The sequence below is a fragment of the Salvia splendens genome, chromosome 14 (assembly GCF_004379255.2).
Source record: "Salvia splendens isolate huo1 chromosome 14, SspV2, whole genome shotgun sequence".
In the NCBI taxonomy this organism is placed as follows: Eukaryota; Viridiplantae; Streptophyta; class Magnoliopsida; order Lamiales; family Lamiaceae; genus Salvia; species Salvia splendens.
In genome coordinates, this window is record NC_056045.1 from 7,121,315 (window position 1) to 7,138,407 (window position 17,093).

General features: G+C 42.1%; 1 protein-coding gene and 1 pseudogene across 1 annotated transcript; one reads left to right on the forward strand and one right to left on the reverse strand.

The window, feature by feature from the left end:
- Positions 1–1,500, forward strand: LOC121763450 (annotated as a pseudogene).
- Positions 1,501–13,148: 11,648 nt separating this feature from the next.
- On the reverse strand, positions 13,149–14,991 carry LOC121763532 (protein LIFEGUARD 2-like). The gene is made up of 4 exons (XM_042159564.1): positions 14,524–14,991; positions 14,335–14,448; positions 13,657–13,814; positions 13,149–13,577 (listed from the first exon to the last, which is right to left on the reverse strand). Exons 1-4 carry the CDS (start codon positions 14,771–14,773, stop codon positions 13,371–13,373), a joined length of 729 nt encoding a protein of 242 aa, XP_042015498.1. The 5' UTR covers positions 14,774–14,991; the 3' UTR covers positions 13,149–13,370.
- Between the last annotated feature and the right edge of the window lie 2,102 nt (positions 14,992–17,093).

Sequence of the window (17,093 nt, forward strand, 5' to 3'; positions counted from 1 at the left end):
TGATAGATAGATATGATAGATGGAAGAAAATGAAATCCTGGAACTCTACCACCTTCCATATGCCGATCTCATGGCGTTGTCGTCCCACCAAATTCCCACATCTAACGATGAAAATGAAATCCAACGCCTCGCATCCATTTCCATATCGATAATCGGAAAAGGATTCTCAAGGTAATAATCAAACCTTTGGCCCGGAAGCTTTCTCTTCTCAGCAACGATGATCGGAAAAGGATTCTCAAGGTAATAATCAAACCTTTACTTATTCAATTGACTAGATGTTAATTTCTTAAACAACCTCGTAGGATCATAATCTGGGGAGCGATGTTCCGTTGAAGAATTTGAATAGAACTGTGTCTTCTTTTGCAATGCAAATGAAGTATGATGATGAATTCAATTTTGGATTTGGGGGCAGTGCAATGGATAAAGAGGTTGAATTTGGGGAATTCAAGGATCTAGGGTTTGCATTTCGAGAATTAGGGTTGTGTATGATGGAATTGGGGCTTTGTCTTGCTCGAGTTTGTGATCAACAAATCGGTGGGTGTGAGCTAGAACAGAGCTTATTGCAAAGTGGCACAGCGAAGGGGCGGTTGATACATTATCACTATGTTGCTGATAATGCTGCCATCAACGAGGCGGAGAATAGGAGGCGCCGTAGCAGGGTTAATTTGGGGGAGAATCGTAAATCTGATTGTGGTGATGATGGTAACTCACGGCTGTGGCAGCAGTGGCATTACGATTATGGGATTTTTACGATTTTGACTACGCCTATGTTTATGTTGTCGAATGGAAGCGATGAGCGAGAATGCGACTCTCCTAGTGGCCATACCTACCTGCAAGTCTTTCTTCCAGAGATGAACCGTGTGGTTATGGTGAAGGCGCCACGAGGGAGTTTTATTGTTCAGGTAGGAGAATCAGCAGACGTGTTGTCGGGTGGGGAGGCTTAGAGCCACCCTCCATAGTGTTTCTAGACCACCGCTCAAGATGGAGAATTTGAGCAGGGAGACTTTTGTTATATTTCTACAGCCGGCATGGAGCAAGACGTTTTCACTTGCAAACTACCCCGAGGAACTGTTAAGATTAGGAGGTCAGGGTTCAGAGCTGTGTGACCAGGAAACTTGTAGTGCTAGGCATGAGTCGAATGGATTGGCTTGGAAAATTCAGGAGATTGTTCCTCCCCTGTCTTCACGCTTGCGCGATGGGATGACATTTGTAGAATTCGCGAAAGAAACTACAAAGCAATACTATGGTGGTAAAGGTTTGCAGGCTAACAGATAGGTAAGTAACTCTCTTCTTTGTAATGCGAGTGACAACAATTGGATCTAAAATAGGAATATTACCTGCATCAATTTCTATTGCGGCAGATGTATTTTGGCTTCGAAGAGAAGTTGTGCCGGCTGGCTTCCATCTCTTAAGATCTCTTTGAACTTATCTTTGACAAAACTGATTTTCTCCCCCGAATCAATTGCTGCATTTTATAAACTCTTGTTCCATCTCTTGAAATTGTTTATACTCCTTGGACATGTGTGGATATGCACCTGCAAAAGAAATACTAATATGTGGCCTGTATACATCCTCCGCCATCTCCTCAAAATGCTAATATGTTGGAGAAAAAACGCTGTGGAATGTCAGTTTGGAGAAAAAGAGTAGAAAGAGAGAATTGAGCATATGATATTTATGAGAGAAAAAAATTATGCACATCAATACAGAAGAAATGAGAAATAATTTCAAAGTAAGTAGTATTTTAAAAAAATGGAAATTAAAAATAATTTAAAACTAAAAATTTAAAGAAAAGTTGAAAAAAGTGGCGAAAGAACCAGTCACTCACTCTGACGCTCATTTTGGGCACCCAGCAGAGCAATCCTCAAATTTAACAGTAGTTATGTTGCTTTGAATAAACTAAATCCTAGAATATAGGAATAAATATGAGTTGTTGCCATTTTGTGGGAGAGAAGGAAATGGGAGAGAGAGAGAAAGAAAATAAATTATGGATAGCAGGGCGGACACAGAAAATTTTGGTTGTAGGGGCTTCATTATATCATCTTCGTATTTTAAAAATAGAAACTATTTCTATTTTAGTTTGACATTTAAAATTAGAAAGTCCTATTTGAATAATTTTTTCTCTCTAATGAGGTGGATACATTCTTCACTAATAATACTTCAATCACTTTTTTTAAAATATATTTTTTAGTTTACTAATTTTTTATTAAAACACGTGCAGTTTTAAAAGTTTCGATTTTTCTAAAATGAAGGTAGTATGTATACATACACAAATATATGAAATAACAAACACCATAAATATTGAAAAGAGTAAAGGTCAATTTTGGTTCTTAACATATGGCCGAAATACGAATTTGGTCCAAAACATTCACTTTTTGAAAAACGGGTCCATAACAAAAGAAATTCGTGTCGATCCGGTCCTTTTTTAACGGCGCCGTCAATTTTCGATGGTCAACCGTCAATTAACGAATTGTTGACCGGATTAGGCTAATTATCAATCGTCACTACCATGTTTAGGATTGTGAAATGTTCAAGACGAATTTGACATTCATAATGAAAATATTGGACTAGTTTGAGGGGATTTTTGTTGGATTTTTATGCTTCTTCTTCTTTGATGAACAAGCTTCGTCCACAATGAAATAGAACCCTAAAATCAAATTTTTTAATTCGCAATCCAGATTTCAAATCCAATTTCATAACTTTCGTATGCATTACAACATCGTTGGAATTCAGGGACTTAGATTAGAATCAGAGACGTACATTCAATGGGTCCGTCGGATTTTGTGTTGAGTTGCGGAGAAAAAAAAATTAGGGTTCATGGTGAAGAATAAGGGAAGAAGACGAAAGAGAGGGAAAATTTTAAAAAGGTTGATTTTCATTCAGTGAAATTAAAATTAAAATTTTGAGTTTTATTTTCATCTTTATTTGAATTTAAAAATATTTCACAATTTTAAAAAAAATTAAAAAGATTTGCTACAATGATTATAAAAGCCTAATTCGGTCAACAATTTGCTAATTAACGTTTGACAATCGAAAATTGACTGCGCCATTAAAAAAGAACTGGATCGACACGAATTTCATTTGTTATGGACCCGTTTTTCAAAAAGTGAATGTTTACGACCAAATCTGTATTTCAGCCATATGTTAAGGACCAAAATTGACCTTTATTCTATTAAAAAATACGTTAATATTTTATGTATAAAACTAGTATAAATCAAAATGTTACCATAAGTAGCTGTAAGTAGGTAAAATTAATTCTATAGAATAAATCACAATATCCTAGATAAATTTAATTACAATTTTAATTCATAATATTTTTCATATTTTCATTCTTAATATTAAATAATAATGTAATAAGTATACATGACGACTTATGTAAACTAAACAAAATTTTCCATAATTTAATCGGCGATCATTAACAAAGTACTCAATTTGAAATTTTATGTCCATTAAACAAAAATCTACAGTAAATTAAAACAACACATTTTACTTTTCTATTATTAACCACGAAGAAACGTTTTACGACACGACAACTCCCAAGATTATAAAGAAAGCTTTTATTAAATACTAAAGTCTAATTTTAATCCTTTACTTCTGCTATAAAATTCTTTTTGGTCCCTTACATTAAGTATATAATTTTTTATCCTTAACATATTATTTTGGTATTTTTTGGTTCCAAACAATATTGGTTTGGTCCAAAATAATTATTTTTTTTAAAAAATTAACAGTCAAAATGTTTGATCAATGTAATAACTTAATTATAATTTAGGATTAAAGTCCAATTTTGGTCCCGTACATTTTTCATACAATTTTTTCCGCTCTCATACATTAAGTTTGTGGTCTTGTTCAGGACCAAAATGTACCAAAACAATATGCTAGGGACCAAAATGTCAAAAACTTAATGTACGAGACCAAAAAGAATTTTAGGACAAATGTAAGAGCATCCGCAGCGGTTGTATTAACGTGTCCGTCCGTCCTTGCCGCTAGCAAGGACACGCCTGTCCGCCGCTGCGCTCTTGCCGCTGGCACGGACATCCTTGCAGCTAAGAGCACGTCCGTGCCAGCGAGCAGGGCGACCTGACCCATTTCTATTGGCTGTTAACATTTTTTTTTAAAAAAATCGAAAATAATACCAAAAATTAAAAAACCATATCTTTTCGGATTCTAAAAAATATAGTCGTTTTATTACCATTTTTTTGAATTTTTTTTAAAAAAGTTTAATCCCAAAATCATCTATAAATACACACATTCATCATCAATTTGGACGAAATTCGGCCAATTATGAATTTAATTATGTAATTTTTAATTTTTAAGACTTTAATTATGAAATTTTTAAGTTTTAGGATTTTAATTATGTAATTTTTAATTTTTTAGTAATTAGTAACAGTATTTTGGGTATTTTTAATGAATTTTAATATTGTGGAAATGTTTTTATTTAAATTGAATAATAGAATGGTGGGACTCTTGTGCTCGTCCTTGCGGAAGAAAACGGACGTGGGTGTTGTGCTCTTGCCTAAGAGCACGCAGAAAAAGTGGATCCGGGCCCATATCCGTGCTCGTTGGCAAGAGTACGGATGTGAATGCTCTAAGAGACCAAAATTAAACTTTAATCTTTAAAATAATATTATAATATTAATTTTATTTGAGTTGTCTTCTTCCTGACGCCGCAACCATTTTTATTCCTTTTCCTCTATTTTGTTCCCATATTTATTTCAGCCTCTCTATCATTTAATTTTCAAAGATTCAGTCTTCAGCGGTGAGGGCTGATAATGATTTTCGAAAATTTTGAAAATTTTGAAAGTAGAAAAAAAAGGTAGAAATACTCGGTATAAGTTTCTAAATTACTCCTATTAAAAGAAAAGAAATGGGATAGATGAAAGTAAATGGGAGAGAGAGGAAAATGTGTATAAATAAAAGAGATCAGTTTCTAAACACTACTTAAAGAAAAAGAAATATGGGGAGAGGACAAAGTAAATGGAAGAGAGGGAAAAATAAATTGGAGAGAAAACAAAAAACAGGCGCTATTTTGTGGGGGAAGAAAAATGAGGCAGTAATTTTGTTTATAAGGATAAAAAAGTAAATTTAATTGTTATGGAACCGGAAATAAGAAATAAATCGAATTTTATTTATAAAATTAGTTTTTGGTTGTATAAAATTTGATCACATAGATTTACTGTAAACATATAGTCATATTTTTTTTGCAATCCACCAAAATAAGTTTTTTTTGTCTTAGAGCACCTCCAAGTGGAGATGATGTACACGAAAATATATAATTAGATAAGAGTGAAGGTCAAAATTGGTCATGAACATATGACCATTTTAGAGTGTCCACAATAGTGGCCCTTGAGGGCCATAGAAGTTGGCCCGGCCACCAAAGTTGGCCCGACCACCAAATGTGGCTCTCCATGGCCCCTCCACAATGGTTAAAACCCAAAAACAACAAGGGCCACGAAATGTGGCCCTCTCCAAAATAAAAATTAATTTGTTTGTTTTGTTTAATGATATTTTTTAATTTAACTACAATAAATTTAATTAGACTAATAATTTGGAAAATAAACATAATTTAATAAAAAACAAATTAAAGACAAATTTTCGTCGTATTATAGATAGAGGAAAATTATACAACGAAATTTTTTAAAAAACACTACAAAAAAGACGCCACCGCTTCCGACTCGGTGGCGTCATCGGAATCCGGCACATCTTCTTCACCACCTTCGTTGCCGCCGCCATCGCCCCCACTGCCGCTAGCTTCGGCCTTCTCCGACCCTTCGGCCCACCCCAACTTCGACCTAAATCTAATAATGAGGTCGTAGCACATCTTCTTGGTGAGAGGGTCTGTCGACTTCTCGTACAAGGACAAGTTATCCCCAAGTTGCTTCATCATCTGCACCTCCAGTGTTTGAGCCAATGCCGCGGTCGGTGATGGGCGCGGTGCTGACGCGCTCGCAGCAGAGACTTGAGATGCGGTTCTAGCTTCCCGGATGGCGGCTTGTTGGCCCTGCGGGGCGTTGGCGCCTCGACATTGTCGAGGGGGGCTCCTCTAAAACATCGTCATTCAGGTCGAATGCACGTGAGTCGCTACCACTGTTGTAGGTGCCGTCGACACTGAGTTTTATCTGCTTCCCAGTAGGACCGGTCTCTTCATCGCAGACCGCCTTGAATTAAGGGGAGTCTCGGAGAAGGATATATTCATTCCAGTAGGTGAACTTGGGCCAGTCTTCAGTATTATACAACTGAAGCGCTAACGCCCGTATGTCGGCTTCGCTGCGGCCGCTTTCGGCATTCTGGAGTTGTCTCTCGTATATGCTACTGAACCTCTTCACAGTTGTACTGATCCGACCGAACTTCTTTCGGATCTGGCCTTCATCACGCTCGGCACTGTCTTTTGGTTTGAAGTCGTTGTACACCGTCAAGACGCGCTTCCAGAACCAAATGTCGGTCTGATCCGTACCGATGACCGGATTCGTCGTGACTGCCTCCCAGGCCCGCGCAATAGCAAGGGATTCATCGTCGTTGTACGGGACCCCCCGCCGAGCACCACCGCCCGCCCGCTGCTTCCGCCGAGCCCCTGCTCTCCGTCTCCGCCGCCGCCGGGCCACTACTCTCTGTCTCCGCCACGTCTCCGCCCACTTCGGCCCCCGCCGCCGCCTCGCCTTCCCTCCCCCACCGCCGCCTCCCACCACTGCCGCCATTTCAGCCTCGGCCACCGCCTCGCCCCCCACCACCGCCGGTTCGAACATCCCCGTCACCGGCCTCCACCTCCACACTACGGGATGTCGGGGTCTCCGGTGTACCCATCAACTGTTCCCATGTGAATCTATCAGATTCAGACAGAGGAGACTGGGTGTATTGGAATTGGGAGGATTGGAAGTGCTGAGACGGGTTGTTGATCGCGTCCATATTCGGCCGGTAGTCACCGAACCCCGATTGTTGGCGAACCACGATCCTCTGCTGATGAGAGGATGACCCGGTATTGGGGCGATTGTGGACTCCACATTTGATTTGGAGGGGAGGTTGGACTCGATCTCCATGGTTGGGAAGATGGGAAGTTTCCGTATCCCGAGTCTCCATATCTCGGGAAATCACCATCTCCACTTTCCATTTTTGATAGGATTAAAATTAGGGTTTTGAAGGGTATAAAATGGAGTGGGAAGAAATGGAAATGGAAGTGTAATATTTATAAAAGAATTTTCGAAAAAAAATAAATAAATAAAATTCGGTGGCCGAGCCACCAAATCGAGGCTCTCTGCAGTGGTGGGCCGCGGCTCACACGGCTGAGCCGCGTGAAGGCCGCGACCGCGTCTCTCTCTCGGCCCTCGGCTCTCAGCCACACTTCGTGGCTCCCTGCAGTGAGGGCCGCGCACCCGAGCCACCATCCGTGGCTCCCCCACTGTGGACACTCTTACGATTCTAGTCCTGGACATTATCTTTTAAATTTTTGCATTTCAACTCGGATCACAATTGATCCTAAACTAACCGTTCCGTCAATTTTTAAACGGTCAATGTTTTTAACCCGATTTTAACTAATTAAAGCTGTTAAATATAATTACTTACTCTTTAATTATATTCTTAATTATTTTAATAAATTATCATTTAAAATACAAATGGGCGACGACGTGAACCGCCGGAGGAGACGTAGGCCGAGAACTCCTCTGCGAAATTTAGCGGAGAGAGAGGGCCGGTAGATCTACGCGAATCTGGTCGGCGGCGGAGGAGAGTGAAAGAGGAGAACCGCCGCTGCCTCTTCTGGAATGGGAACTTCCGTTTTGTTGAAAGATGAGAGCGGAGCCGACGGTGCTAGGAGAGGATGCCGGCGTGAGCAACTGGCGACTCCGAAAGGCGCCCCTGCCTTCCCATTTTCGAACGAGGACATTTAGAGATATTGGAGATGAAGGGAGGAGTGATGAGGAAGAGAAACGAAGGAGATTTTAGAGGAGGAGTGAGCGAGCTCCGGCATCGCCGGGGAATGGCGAATTCGCCGGAGAAAAGTGAGAAGGGCGAAAAGGGAACCACTGCTTCATCCTCCTTTAAATTAGGGATTTCGCAAGGTTTGAGTTTGGAAGAGGAGAAAGACCGATGGGTTGAGTATATTGGGGTGGAAAATAATATGGGATTAACAGATTTAATTGGTCAAAACTGGGTTTAAAATGTTGACCGTTTAAAAATTAACGGAACTGTTAGTTTATGACCAATTGTGATCCGAGTTGAAATGAAAAATTCAAAAGAGCCTACATCCTTCACCTATCTTGAAGTCTGTTGGAAACCCTGGAGGAGCCTCCATATACACCTCTTCTTCCTTCTTCAGCTCACCATGAAGAAAGACATTCATCACATCGAATTGGTACAGTGGCCAATCTTTATTTGCCGCCACATGTAATAAGACTCGAATTGTGTTCATCTTGGCCACTGGGGAGAAGGTTTCTGAATAATCTACCCCATAAGTCTGAGTATAGCCCTTTGCGACTAGTCATGCTTTGTACCTCTCAACTGATCCATCTGGTCTCCTATTGATAGTGAAGACCCATCGACATCCTACAGGTCGCTTCCCTTTGGGTAAGATGCACGTTTCCCAAGTGTTGTTCCGAATTAGTGCATCTATTTCTTTTTGCATTGCCTCTCTCCAGTGCTTATGTCTCATAGCCTCTTCCCATAACTGTGGGATATCTTCTTCCTCATATAGTGTCTTCTCCAATGCTTGAGCCATTTCTGACAGATGACTCGTAACTAGGCAAGCAACGGAGTAACGGGCATTCCTGTTAATCCTCTCAGGCGTGTACCTTTTGGGTGGAACTCCCATGTTCCCTCGATGTGGAAGGATGTATCCCCATGTGTCGGGGTCAACTCCTTCGACCTCTTCTACTTCATTAGTTTATTCATCTGTGTTCTCCACAACGGGGTCTGTTTCTTCATCTACACTTACATCATCAGTAGACAAAGAAACCGTAGGAACAGGGTTATCAATACTTACATTGGATAGCCTCAACGGGGAAGTAGTTGGCTGAGTGACACCTTCAGGAACAGACTTTCTTACTTCAGAGACTTGCTCAGCGGAACCGCTTACTGCCGTCTCTGTTAGGCCAACTTCGAGATTACTCGGCGTTGGCATTGGCACTGATATCCAACTTAGCGGGTCCTTACTACTATTCTCCCCCTGACCGCTGAGGTGGGTATAGAAGTATTCCGTTTCAAGGAAATTGCAATTCATGGTGACAAACATTCGGTTGGTTTTAGGATCAAAGCACATATACCCCTTTTGGTTTACCCCGTACCCCACGAAGACACACTTAATTGCACAAGGGGAAAATTTGGTTCGCTCATGTTTCGGGGTATGAACAAAAACGGGGCACCCAAAGACTTGTGGTTCAAGAGTTAAGGGTGGTGGAATTTTGGTGAAGGAGGATAGAGCTTGGAGTGGTGTTTGGTGTTTGAGGATACTTGTGGGTAGTCTGTTCAAGAGGTAGTCTGGCCAGAAGTGTTTCGGGGCCTTTGATTCAATGAGCATAGAGCGGGTCATTTCTAGGAGGGAACGGTTTTTTCTTTCGGCTACACCATTTTGTTCGGGAGTATAAGCACAACTAGTTTGATGAATCAGACCATTTTCTTGAAAAAATTGTTTCATGGCAGAATTAACGAATTCCCTCCCATTATCTGATCTCAGAATTTTTATAGAGTGCTGGTACTAGGTTTTGACAAGGTTAAAAAATGTGAAGTGTGTATAAACCTCATATTTTTGTTTCTTAAAGTATACCCAACTCATGCGAGGGCAATCATCTACAAAAACTAAGTAGTATCTAAGACCTTGTCCCCCAGTAAAAGGTGCGGGCCCCCAAACATCATAGTGAATTAAGGAAAACGGAAAATCAACACAAGTATTATTCAAAGGATAAGAAGTTCGGTGGCTTTTGGATAAAAAACAGGTTTCACAATACTCATCATGTTGTAGAAACAAAATCGGAAAATAATAGTTTTAAGTAACCGATAGACGGATGTCCCAAGCGTCGATGCCAAAGCCAAGCTTTCCTATCGGCAGACCCGTGAGTTAGCATGCGGCCCCTTTTTGAGCTATCTCATCTACATAGTACAATCCATCACGTTCAGTGACACGTCCAATTATTTCCCTGGTTCGGATATCCTGCAGCAAACAGAAATGTGGTTGCATCAATAAGGTGCAGTTTATTTCCTTCGTGACATGACTAATAGGCAACAATTTGTGAGACATCGAATGAATGTAAAGGCAGTTAGATAATTGAAGAGTAGGTGATATTTTCACAGTTCCCGCCCCTTCAACTTTTGTAAACTCCCCATTAGCTGTCTGAATATGAGATTTCTGAGGTTTATGAATCCCTGTAAGATCTGTCGTTCTTCTCATATTCACTAGACACTTTACATGCAATTCCAAAGTTTTCTAGGGGCTGAAACCTATTTTTACACACAATTTGGGCATTTACAGGAATATTACATAATTTGGGGCCTGATTTGCACGAAATAGGAGTTCGGGGGTCATTGGGCAATAAATGGGGTGTATAAGGTAATTTATCAAAACTTTGGGGGTAAGAAATGAGAATTTCGTAGGGTTTGGGGTTCTTTAATAACAGAACCCTCAAACCCTACCTCACCTTCACCCGCCGTCGTTCCTTCCTCCAAATTTTGCCTCACTCCAGTCCGCTATCACCGTCCCTCCGGCAAAATTGGCGGCGCCGGTGTGAGTCGCCGGTTGTGCAGCACCGATCGTTGCAGTTCCCCTATCGCCCCCTCCCCCGAGTTTGAGCGACTTCCCTGTTGCCCTCGGTGGCGGCATGAGGATAGCCTCCTCCATCTCCTCCGACGACTGCCGCTGCGTGACCGCCGCGGTTCCAGGGTGTGCGTGCAGGTGGTGGGGCGGTTAAATTTTTGCCATGTTTCTCCTCCCACCAATCGGGAAATCCGATCATTTTGAAGCATGATTCCTTTGTGTGTTTTTTCTTCTTGCAATAGGAACAAACTAGCTTCGATTTGTCCTCGTCGTTGCTTCGCCGGTTCCAGCCATCTCCATCTCGATTACCGCCGCCCCTCGAGCCGCCACCGGACTGGTACGACCCTCCTCGGGCGATGAGTCCAGCCCCGATGCCATCCGTAGTGGTTGCGGCTCCTGACTGCAATACCTGAGATCGTGTTTCTTCTTGTTTGATCAGGTTATACGCAAGATCAACCGAGGGAAGTTGTTCCATTTTAACTATCTTCATCTTTGTTGATTCGTATTTGCCGTCAATGGCAGTCAGAAAAGTATACAATCTCTGTTCTTGGATCCAATTGTCGTGTATTTCCATGTCCTTAGGGTACTTCATACGGTTTGTTCGTTTCTGGTCTATTGACATCCATAGATCTTGTAGGGTACTTCATACCTCTTCCAACGATTGACTTCCTTGTTTCACCATACTGGCTTTGATGTGCAGGTCGTAAATCTGGAGTTTGTCTCATCCGCTCCCGTAAGTGACCGCCAATGCATCCCATATGTGTTTGCCAGTCGGTTGCTTCAACACCTGGCTGACCAGCCGCGGTTCGATATTCTGTATAAGCCATGTAAACATGCAATGATCGGCTTGTTGCCATTGCGGGAAGGCTGGATCTGTTCGTGGCGGGGAGGGCCGCACTCCGGTCACATGAGATACCACTCCCCTGCCGCTTATAGCCATCTTCATTAGCACAGCCCATTCGGAGTAATTGTCTCCGTTTAACTTGCTACCTCCGATGTGGAGAGGTTGTGTATCAATTTTGTAGACAACTGGTTTTTCTGGTGGATTTTCTGTGGTCTCTGGTTTGGGTGTTGGTGGTATTATCATGGCAAGGCTTCGGCTCATGATCTCGGCAATTTGTCGAGCAATTTCATCCGACTGGGATAAACTGATTTTTTCGTCGTTTTCTGACATGTTTGGAAGGTTTTCTGCAGGTTTTGGCTAAAAGGTCGGGAAAGGCTTAGGGACGATGATGAAACTTTTCTGAGTCCTGCTTTGGTACCATGTTAAATGGTGCAGAAAACATAGTTGAGAAGAGAGAAAGGTAGAGAGCAGTTGTTTTGAATAGGATGATGATTTCATTGTATAAAGGACCCTTTAAATAGGGTGTAGGGAGCAATGTACATGGTAAGATCTTAATTACAAAATATTCTGTCAATCACCTAATTGGAGTAATTGATTCCAATAACAATCTTTCATTTTCTAACATTTTCCAATAAACGCCCGTCGCAGCTGTGGGTTTTCTTCCATAGATGGATGTAAGAGAGCCGCCTCAATATCATCACTCTTCTCGTTTGACATTTTCCACCACTAATCGATATTGCTTTCTGCTTCGAAATTCTGATGTTCTACTTCTAAGAGCTTGATTTCAGACTATATATAGCCAAAATTAATCAAGAAAGGCTGCTGTCACAGCTAATGTGAACCTTTAAATTAATGCACATTTCGCATAATATATTGTATGTTGCTACTACAATAAGGGCTATAAGCACCTTTTAACATGGATATATATCTGTATTTTGTAGTTAGTATATGATTAAGTTATATTTTAAGACTGAAATTGTAGACCTGTTTATACTTCAGTTTTGACTTTTGAATTAAAATTGTTAGTAAAATTAATATAATCAAATAGTCCTGTGTAATACGCTGGAATTTAACATGAATTTTAACCATGTAAATGGAGTAGAAATTAATTGACATCAAATCGACGTTATTTTGATCCAAAAAAATTAGAAGTAAAAAAGTTGACCTGAAACTATCTTATTTTCAGAATCAAAATGATGTTATTTCTAAATTGGACATGTCTGAAAAAATGATACAGTACTACTAATAACTTGCTGGCAGTAAAATTGTGACTTTATGTTGACTCTCTCAAAACAAAACTATAACAACCCAAATATTCCACATAGAGGCACATGTAGCCAAACATGATTTTGATCAATCACGTGAAAGAACATGAAATCTAAGAAAATTTATGATCAATCCAACTTCCAATCATTTACAAATTCAACTTCCAGACATTTCAGGTCTTGGATATATTGTGTGATAATCATTTTTGAGGAATTGTGGAGTAACAATTAATAGTAAACTCAGCATAGTTCATGACTTCATGAATACATGGTTGGAACTTGGAAGTTTCTAATTCAATTATCAACATTGTAACAACCAAAATATATTAATATTAAACTAGATATGCACATGTGGCATGCATAAGCATGTGAACACATGACCTGAAGAAAGAATAAGGAAGGAGACCAAATATTTGTCAAGAATTCAACTTCAATCATATACACATATCAAGATTTAGCCCTCACTTCATCTATATTCACAAGGTAAACTTTCTACACTTATCCAGATAAACAACTTCAACTACTCCACATTTTAACTATCAGCAGCTCTGAAGAATGTCAAGAGGGATAGGAAGAGGTTGATGATATCCAAATAGAGAGAAACCGCAGCCCAGATGAACTCGTCGTAGCTGTAACGCTTGATCAGATTATAGGTGTCGTATACAATGTAACCACAGAAGATTATGGATGCCAAACACCCATAGATCATCACACTAATCCTACCAAGAGGGAACAGAATCTGCACCACCATTCAATGTTTTTTAAGATTGTAATCACAAACACTTGATGTTTAATAAGTCGGATATGAATGTACGTACCTGAATGAAGGAAAACAGGACGAGCACAAGTAAGGCGCCAAACAGGAAAGGGCCAAGGAAATTGAAATCATGGCCTCGCTTCGCAGCCCAGAATGTGTACAGGGTGAGGCTCACTACCACGGCAGCAGTTAAGATCACGGATTCAAGAATCACTTTCCCTGCATACAGAGACTTAGTCATATAGTGAACTCATCTTAATGTTTTCAACGTTAGTAAATGAGAAAATCTCCAATCCTATATTCAACCGAGATAGCATTTCTCAGGCCAACGAACGATTAGAGCCTACTGAACGGTAAATAAACCGAGATAGTAGAAACTAGAAAGGGGATAATAACTCTTGTTTGGCAACTCTGTTTCAAATATACATACCAATCCATTACACATACCACATTGCATCAGTATTATTCACTTGAAAATGATTCTCAAACTACTAGAATAACATATGCAGATAAACCCTGATAAGCGACAATGCATAAAAATTTTAGCATCCTGCTTCTTGCAGAGGAATAGCATACTATAAATTCGAATTGACATTTAATCATGTTGATTCATTATTTTTTTTTTCAATGGTAAATTCTGAAACAAGTGTCAAACCCAATTTGGGGATTATTAGAATTTTTCGTGTGCAAAATTGGGAAAAAGAGAGCGGCAAGAAGAAGAAGAAAAATGAAGCCTAACCATTGGTGTAAGAGCAAGTGAAGCCGACTACAAAGGCTAGCGAGAGCGTGAAAATGGCGAGGAGGAAGTAATTCAGAGGGTGCTTCTGGTAATAGTAATACAACGGCCACATCACTGCGCACAAAAGCAATTAGAATTCCACCAAAATAAAATAATATCGCAAAGCGTAAGAATTGTGTAAATATGTACCGATGAAAGGGGTGATGATGAGGAGAATGTAAACCGCCAGACCAGCGCCGGTGGTTGCGAAGAAATGCGAGATTGGGTGAACGGTGATGACGACGGCAGCGACGGCGGCGGTGAGGAGCAATTGGATGCTGATTATGACGTATATCTTACGAATGAAGGCCCAGCGCAGGTCGGGGCTCTCCAGCATCGTCGGGTACAGCCTGGCGCCGCCGAGTTCCACGTCATCTTTCCGGTAAGGCTGGGACCACATGGTTCGTTTTAGTTTGAGAGGGTTGCGGGTTTTTGGAGTTTGGGATTGCTTAGTGGAAAGGGAAAGGGCTTGTATGTGTATATATAAATGGGTGAGTGAGAATAAGAAAGTTGTAGATGCATCGTTTACAAATTAGAATTTTGATGGATTGTGGCGCTTTCACCAAACTAATTCCAGACCTCTCTCGATTTTATTCAGATTCTAATTTCTTCCATTAACTAACACTACACGAAGAATTCAGGTGACACGTATTCGGCTGACAGCGTTCCGATTTCTAATCATCACCTACAATGTTGCAAGCGAGCCAATTTTAGAGTGTCCACAATGGTGGCCTTCAAAGGCCACTAAATGTGGCCCGGCCACCATTCGTGGCTCTCTTGTGGCCTTCACAATGGTAAAAGTCAATATTAACTAACAAGGGCCACCAAATGTAAAAAATAACAAGGGCCACCAAATGTGGCCCTCTAAAAAAAATTTAATTTATTTTCTTTTTGGTTAATGCTATTTTTTAATTTAACTATATTAAATTTTTTGTAGACTAATAATTTGTGGATCAAACATGATTTAATAAAGTTACGAATTATAGATAAATTTTCGTCGTATTTTTGATAGGGGAAAATTCTACAACGAAAATTTTTAAAAAACACAACATAAAAAGATTAAAAAAACGCCACCGCTACCTACTCGGTTGCGTCATCGGAATCCGGCACATCTTCTTCACCTCCTTCACCGCCACCGCCGCCGACACCGGCCCCACTGCCGCTTGCTTCGCCCGTCGCCGACCCAGCGGGGAAGCCCAACTTCGACCTCAACCTAAGAATGAGGTCGTAGTACATCATCTTGGTGATGGGGTCCGTCGAATTCTCGTACAAGCACAAGTTATTCTGGAGTTGCTTCATCATCTGCACCTCCAGTGTTTGAGTCAACGCCGCGGTCGGTGTTGAAGGGTGCGCTGTCGTCGCGCTCGCCCGAGAGACTTGGGAAGCGGATCTAGCTTCCCGGATGGCGGATTGTTGGCCTTGCGGGCGCTGGCGCCGCGACATTGTCGAGGGGGGCTCATCTCTCACATCGTCATTCAGGTCGAATGCACGTGAGTCGGTACCACTGCTGTAGGTGCCGTCGGCCCCGGTTTTTGTCCGCTTCCCAGTATGACCGGTCTCATCGTCGCAAATCGCCTTGAATTGAGGGGAGTCTCGGAGAAGCATGTATTCATTCCAGTAGGTGAACTTGGGCCAGTTTTCAGTATTAAACAACTGATACGATAACGCCCGTACGTCGGCTTCGCTGCGGCCGCTTTCGGCATTCTGGAGCTGTCTCTCGTAAATGTTCCTGAACCTCTTCACAGCTCTACTGATCCGGCCGAACTTCTTCCGGATTTGGCCTTCATCACGGGAGGCACTGCCTTCTGGTTTGAAGCTGTTGTACACCGTCAGGACGCACCTCCAGAAGCAAATGTCGGTCTGATCCGTGCCGATGACCGGATTCGTCGTGACCGCCTCCCAAGCCCGCGCAACAGCGAGGGATTCGTCGTCGTTGTACTTCTCGCCCCGCCGATCACCACCGCCTCGGCCACCGCCGGTCGCCGGCTCTCCGTCTCCGTCTCCGCCTCGCCCACCGCCGGTCGCCGTCTCTCTGTCGCCTCGCCTCGCCTCGCACCGCCACCGCCGCCTCGCCCCCCACCACCGCCGGTTCGGCGACCCCCGGTGGGGGCCTTCATCTCCACACTACCGGATGTCGGGGTCTCCGGTGTACCCATCAATTGTTCCCATGTGAATCTATCAGATTCAGACAGAGGAGACTGAGAGTATTGGAATTGGGAGGATTGGAATTGAGAGGATTGGAAGTGCTGGGACGAGTTGTTGATCGCGTCCATATTCGCTCGGTAGTCACCGAACCCCGATGGTTGGCGAACCAAGTTCCTCTGCTGGGATGGCTGGACCCGGAAATGGGGCGATTGCGGACTCCACGTCTGATTGGGGAAGTTGCCGTATCCCGAGTCTCCATACCCCGGGGAATTACCATCTCCACCTTGCATTTTTTGTAGTGTTTGAAAGTGAAAATGAAGGAAATGGAAGTGTACAAAGATGTGGAAAAATGGAAATGGGAGGGAGTGTATTTTTATAAAATAATTTTCGAAAATAAAAAAAAATAAAAAAATTTCGGCGGCCCAGCCGCGTTTCGCGGCCCGCTGCAGTGGAGGGCCGCGGCTCACACGGCTCAGCCGCGTGAAGGCCGCGGCCGCGGCTCAGCCTCATCTCTCGCCTCAGGGCCCCGGCTCTCGGCTCTCTGCAATGGGGGGCCGCGTGAAGGCCACGGGCCG

What these genes read in the sequence shown, in the direction of transcription:
- LOC121763532 (XM_042159564.1), bottom strand. Translation starts at nt 14,773, where the DNA reads ATGTGGTCCCAGCCTTACCGGAAAGATGACGTGGAACTCGGCGGCGCC. An exon ending in CATCATCACCCCTTTCATCG is followed by an intron (nt 14,449 to 14,523) that starts GTACATATTTAC and finishes TTTTGTGCGCAG; the next exon opens with TGATGTGGCCGTTGTATTAC. An exon ending in TCCTGTTTTCCTTCATTCAG is followed by an intron (nt 13,578 to 13,656) that starts GTACGTACATTC and finishes ATGGTGGTGCAG; the next exon opens with ATTCTGTTCCCTCTTGGTAG.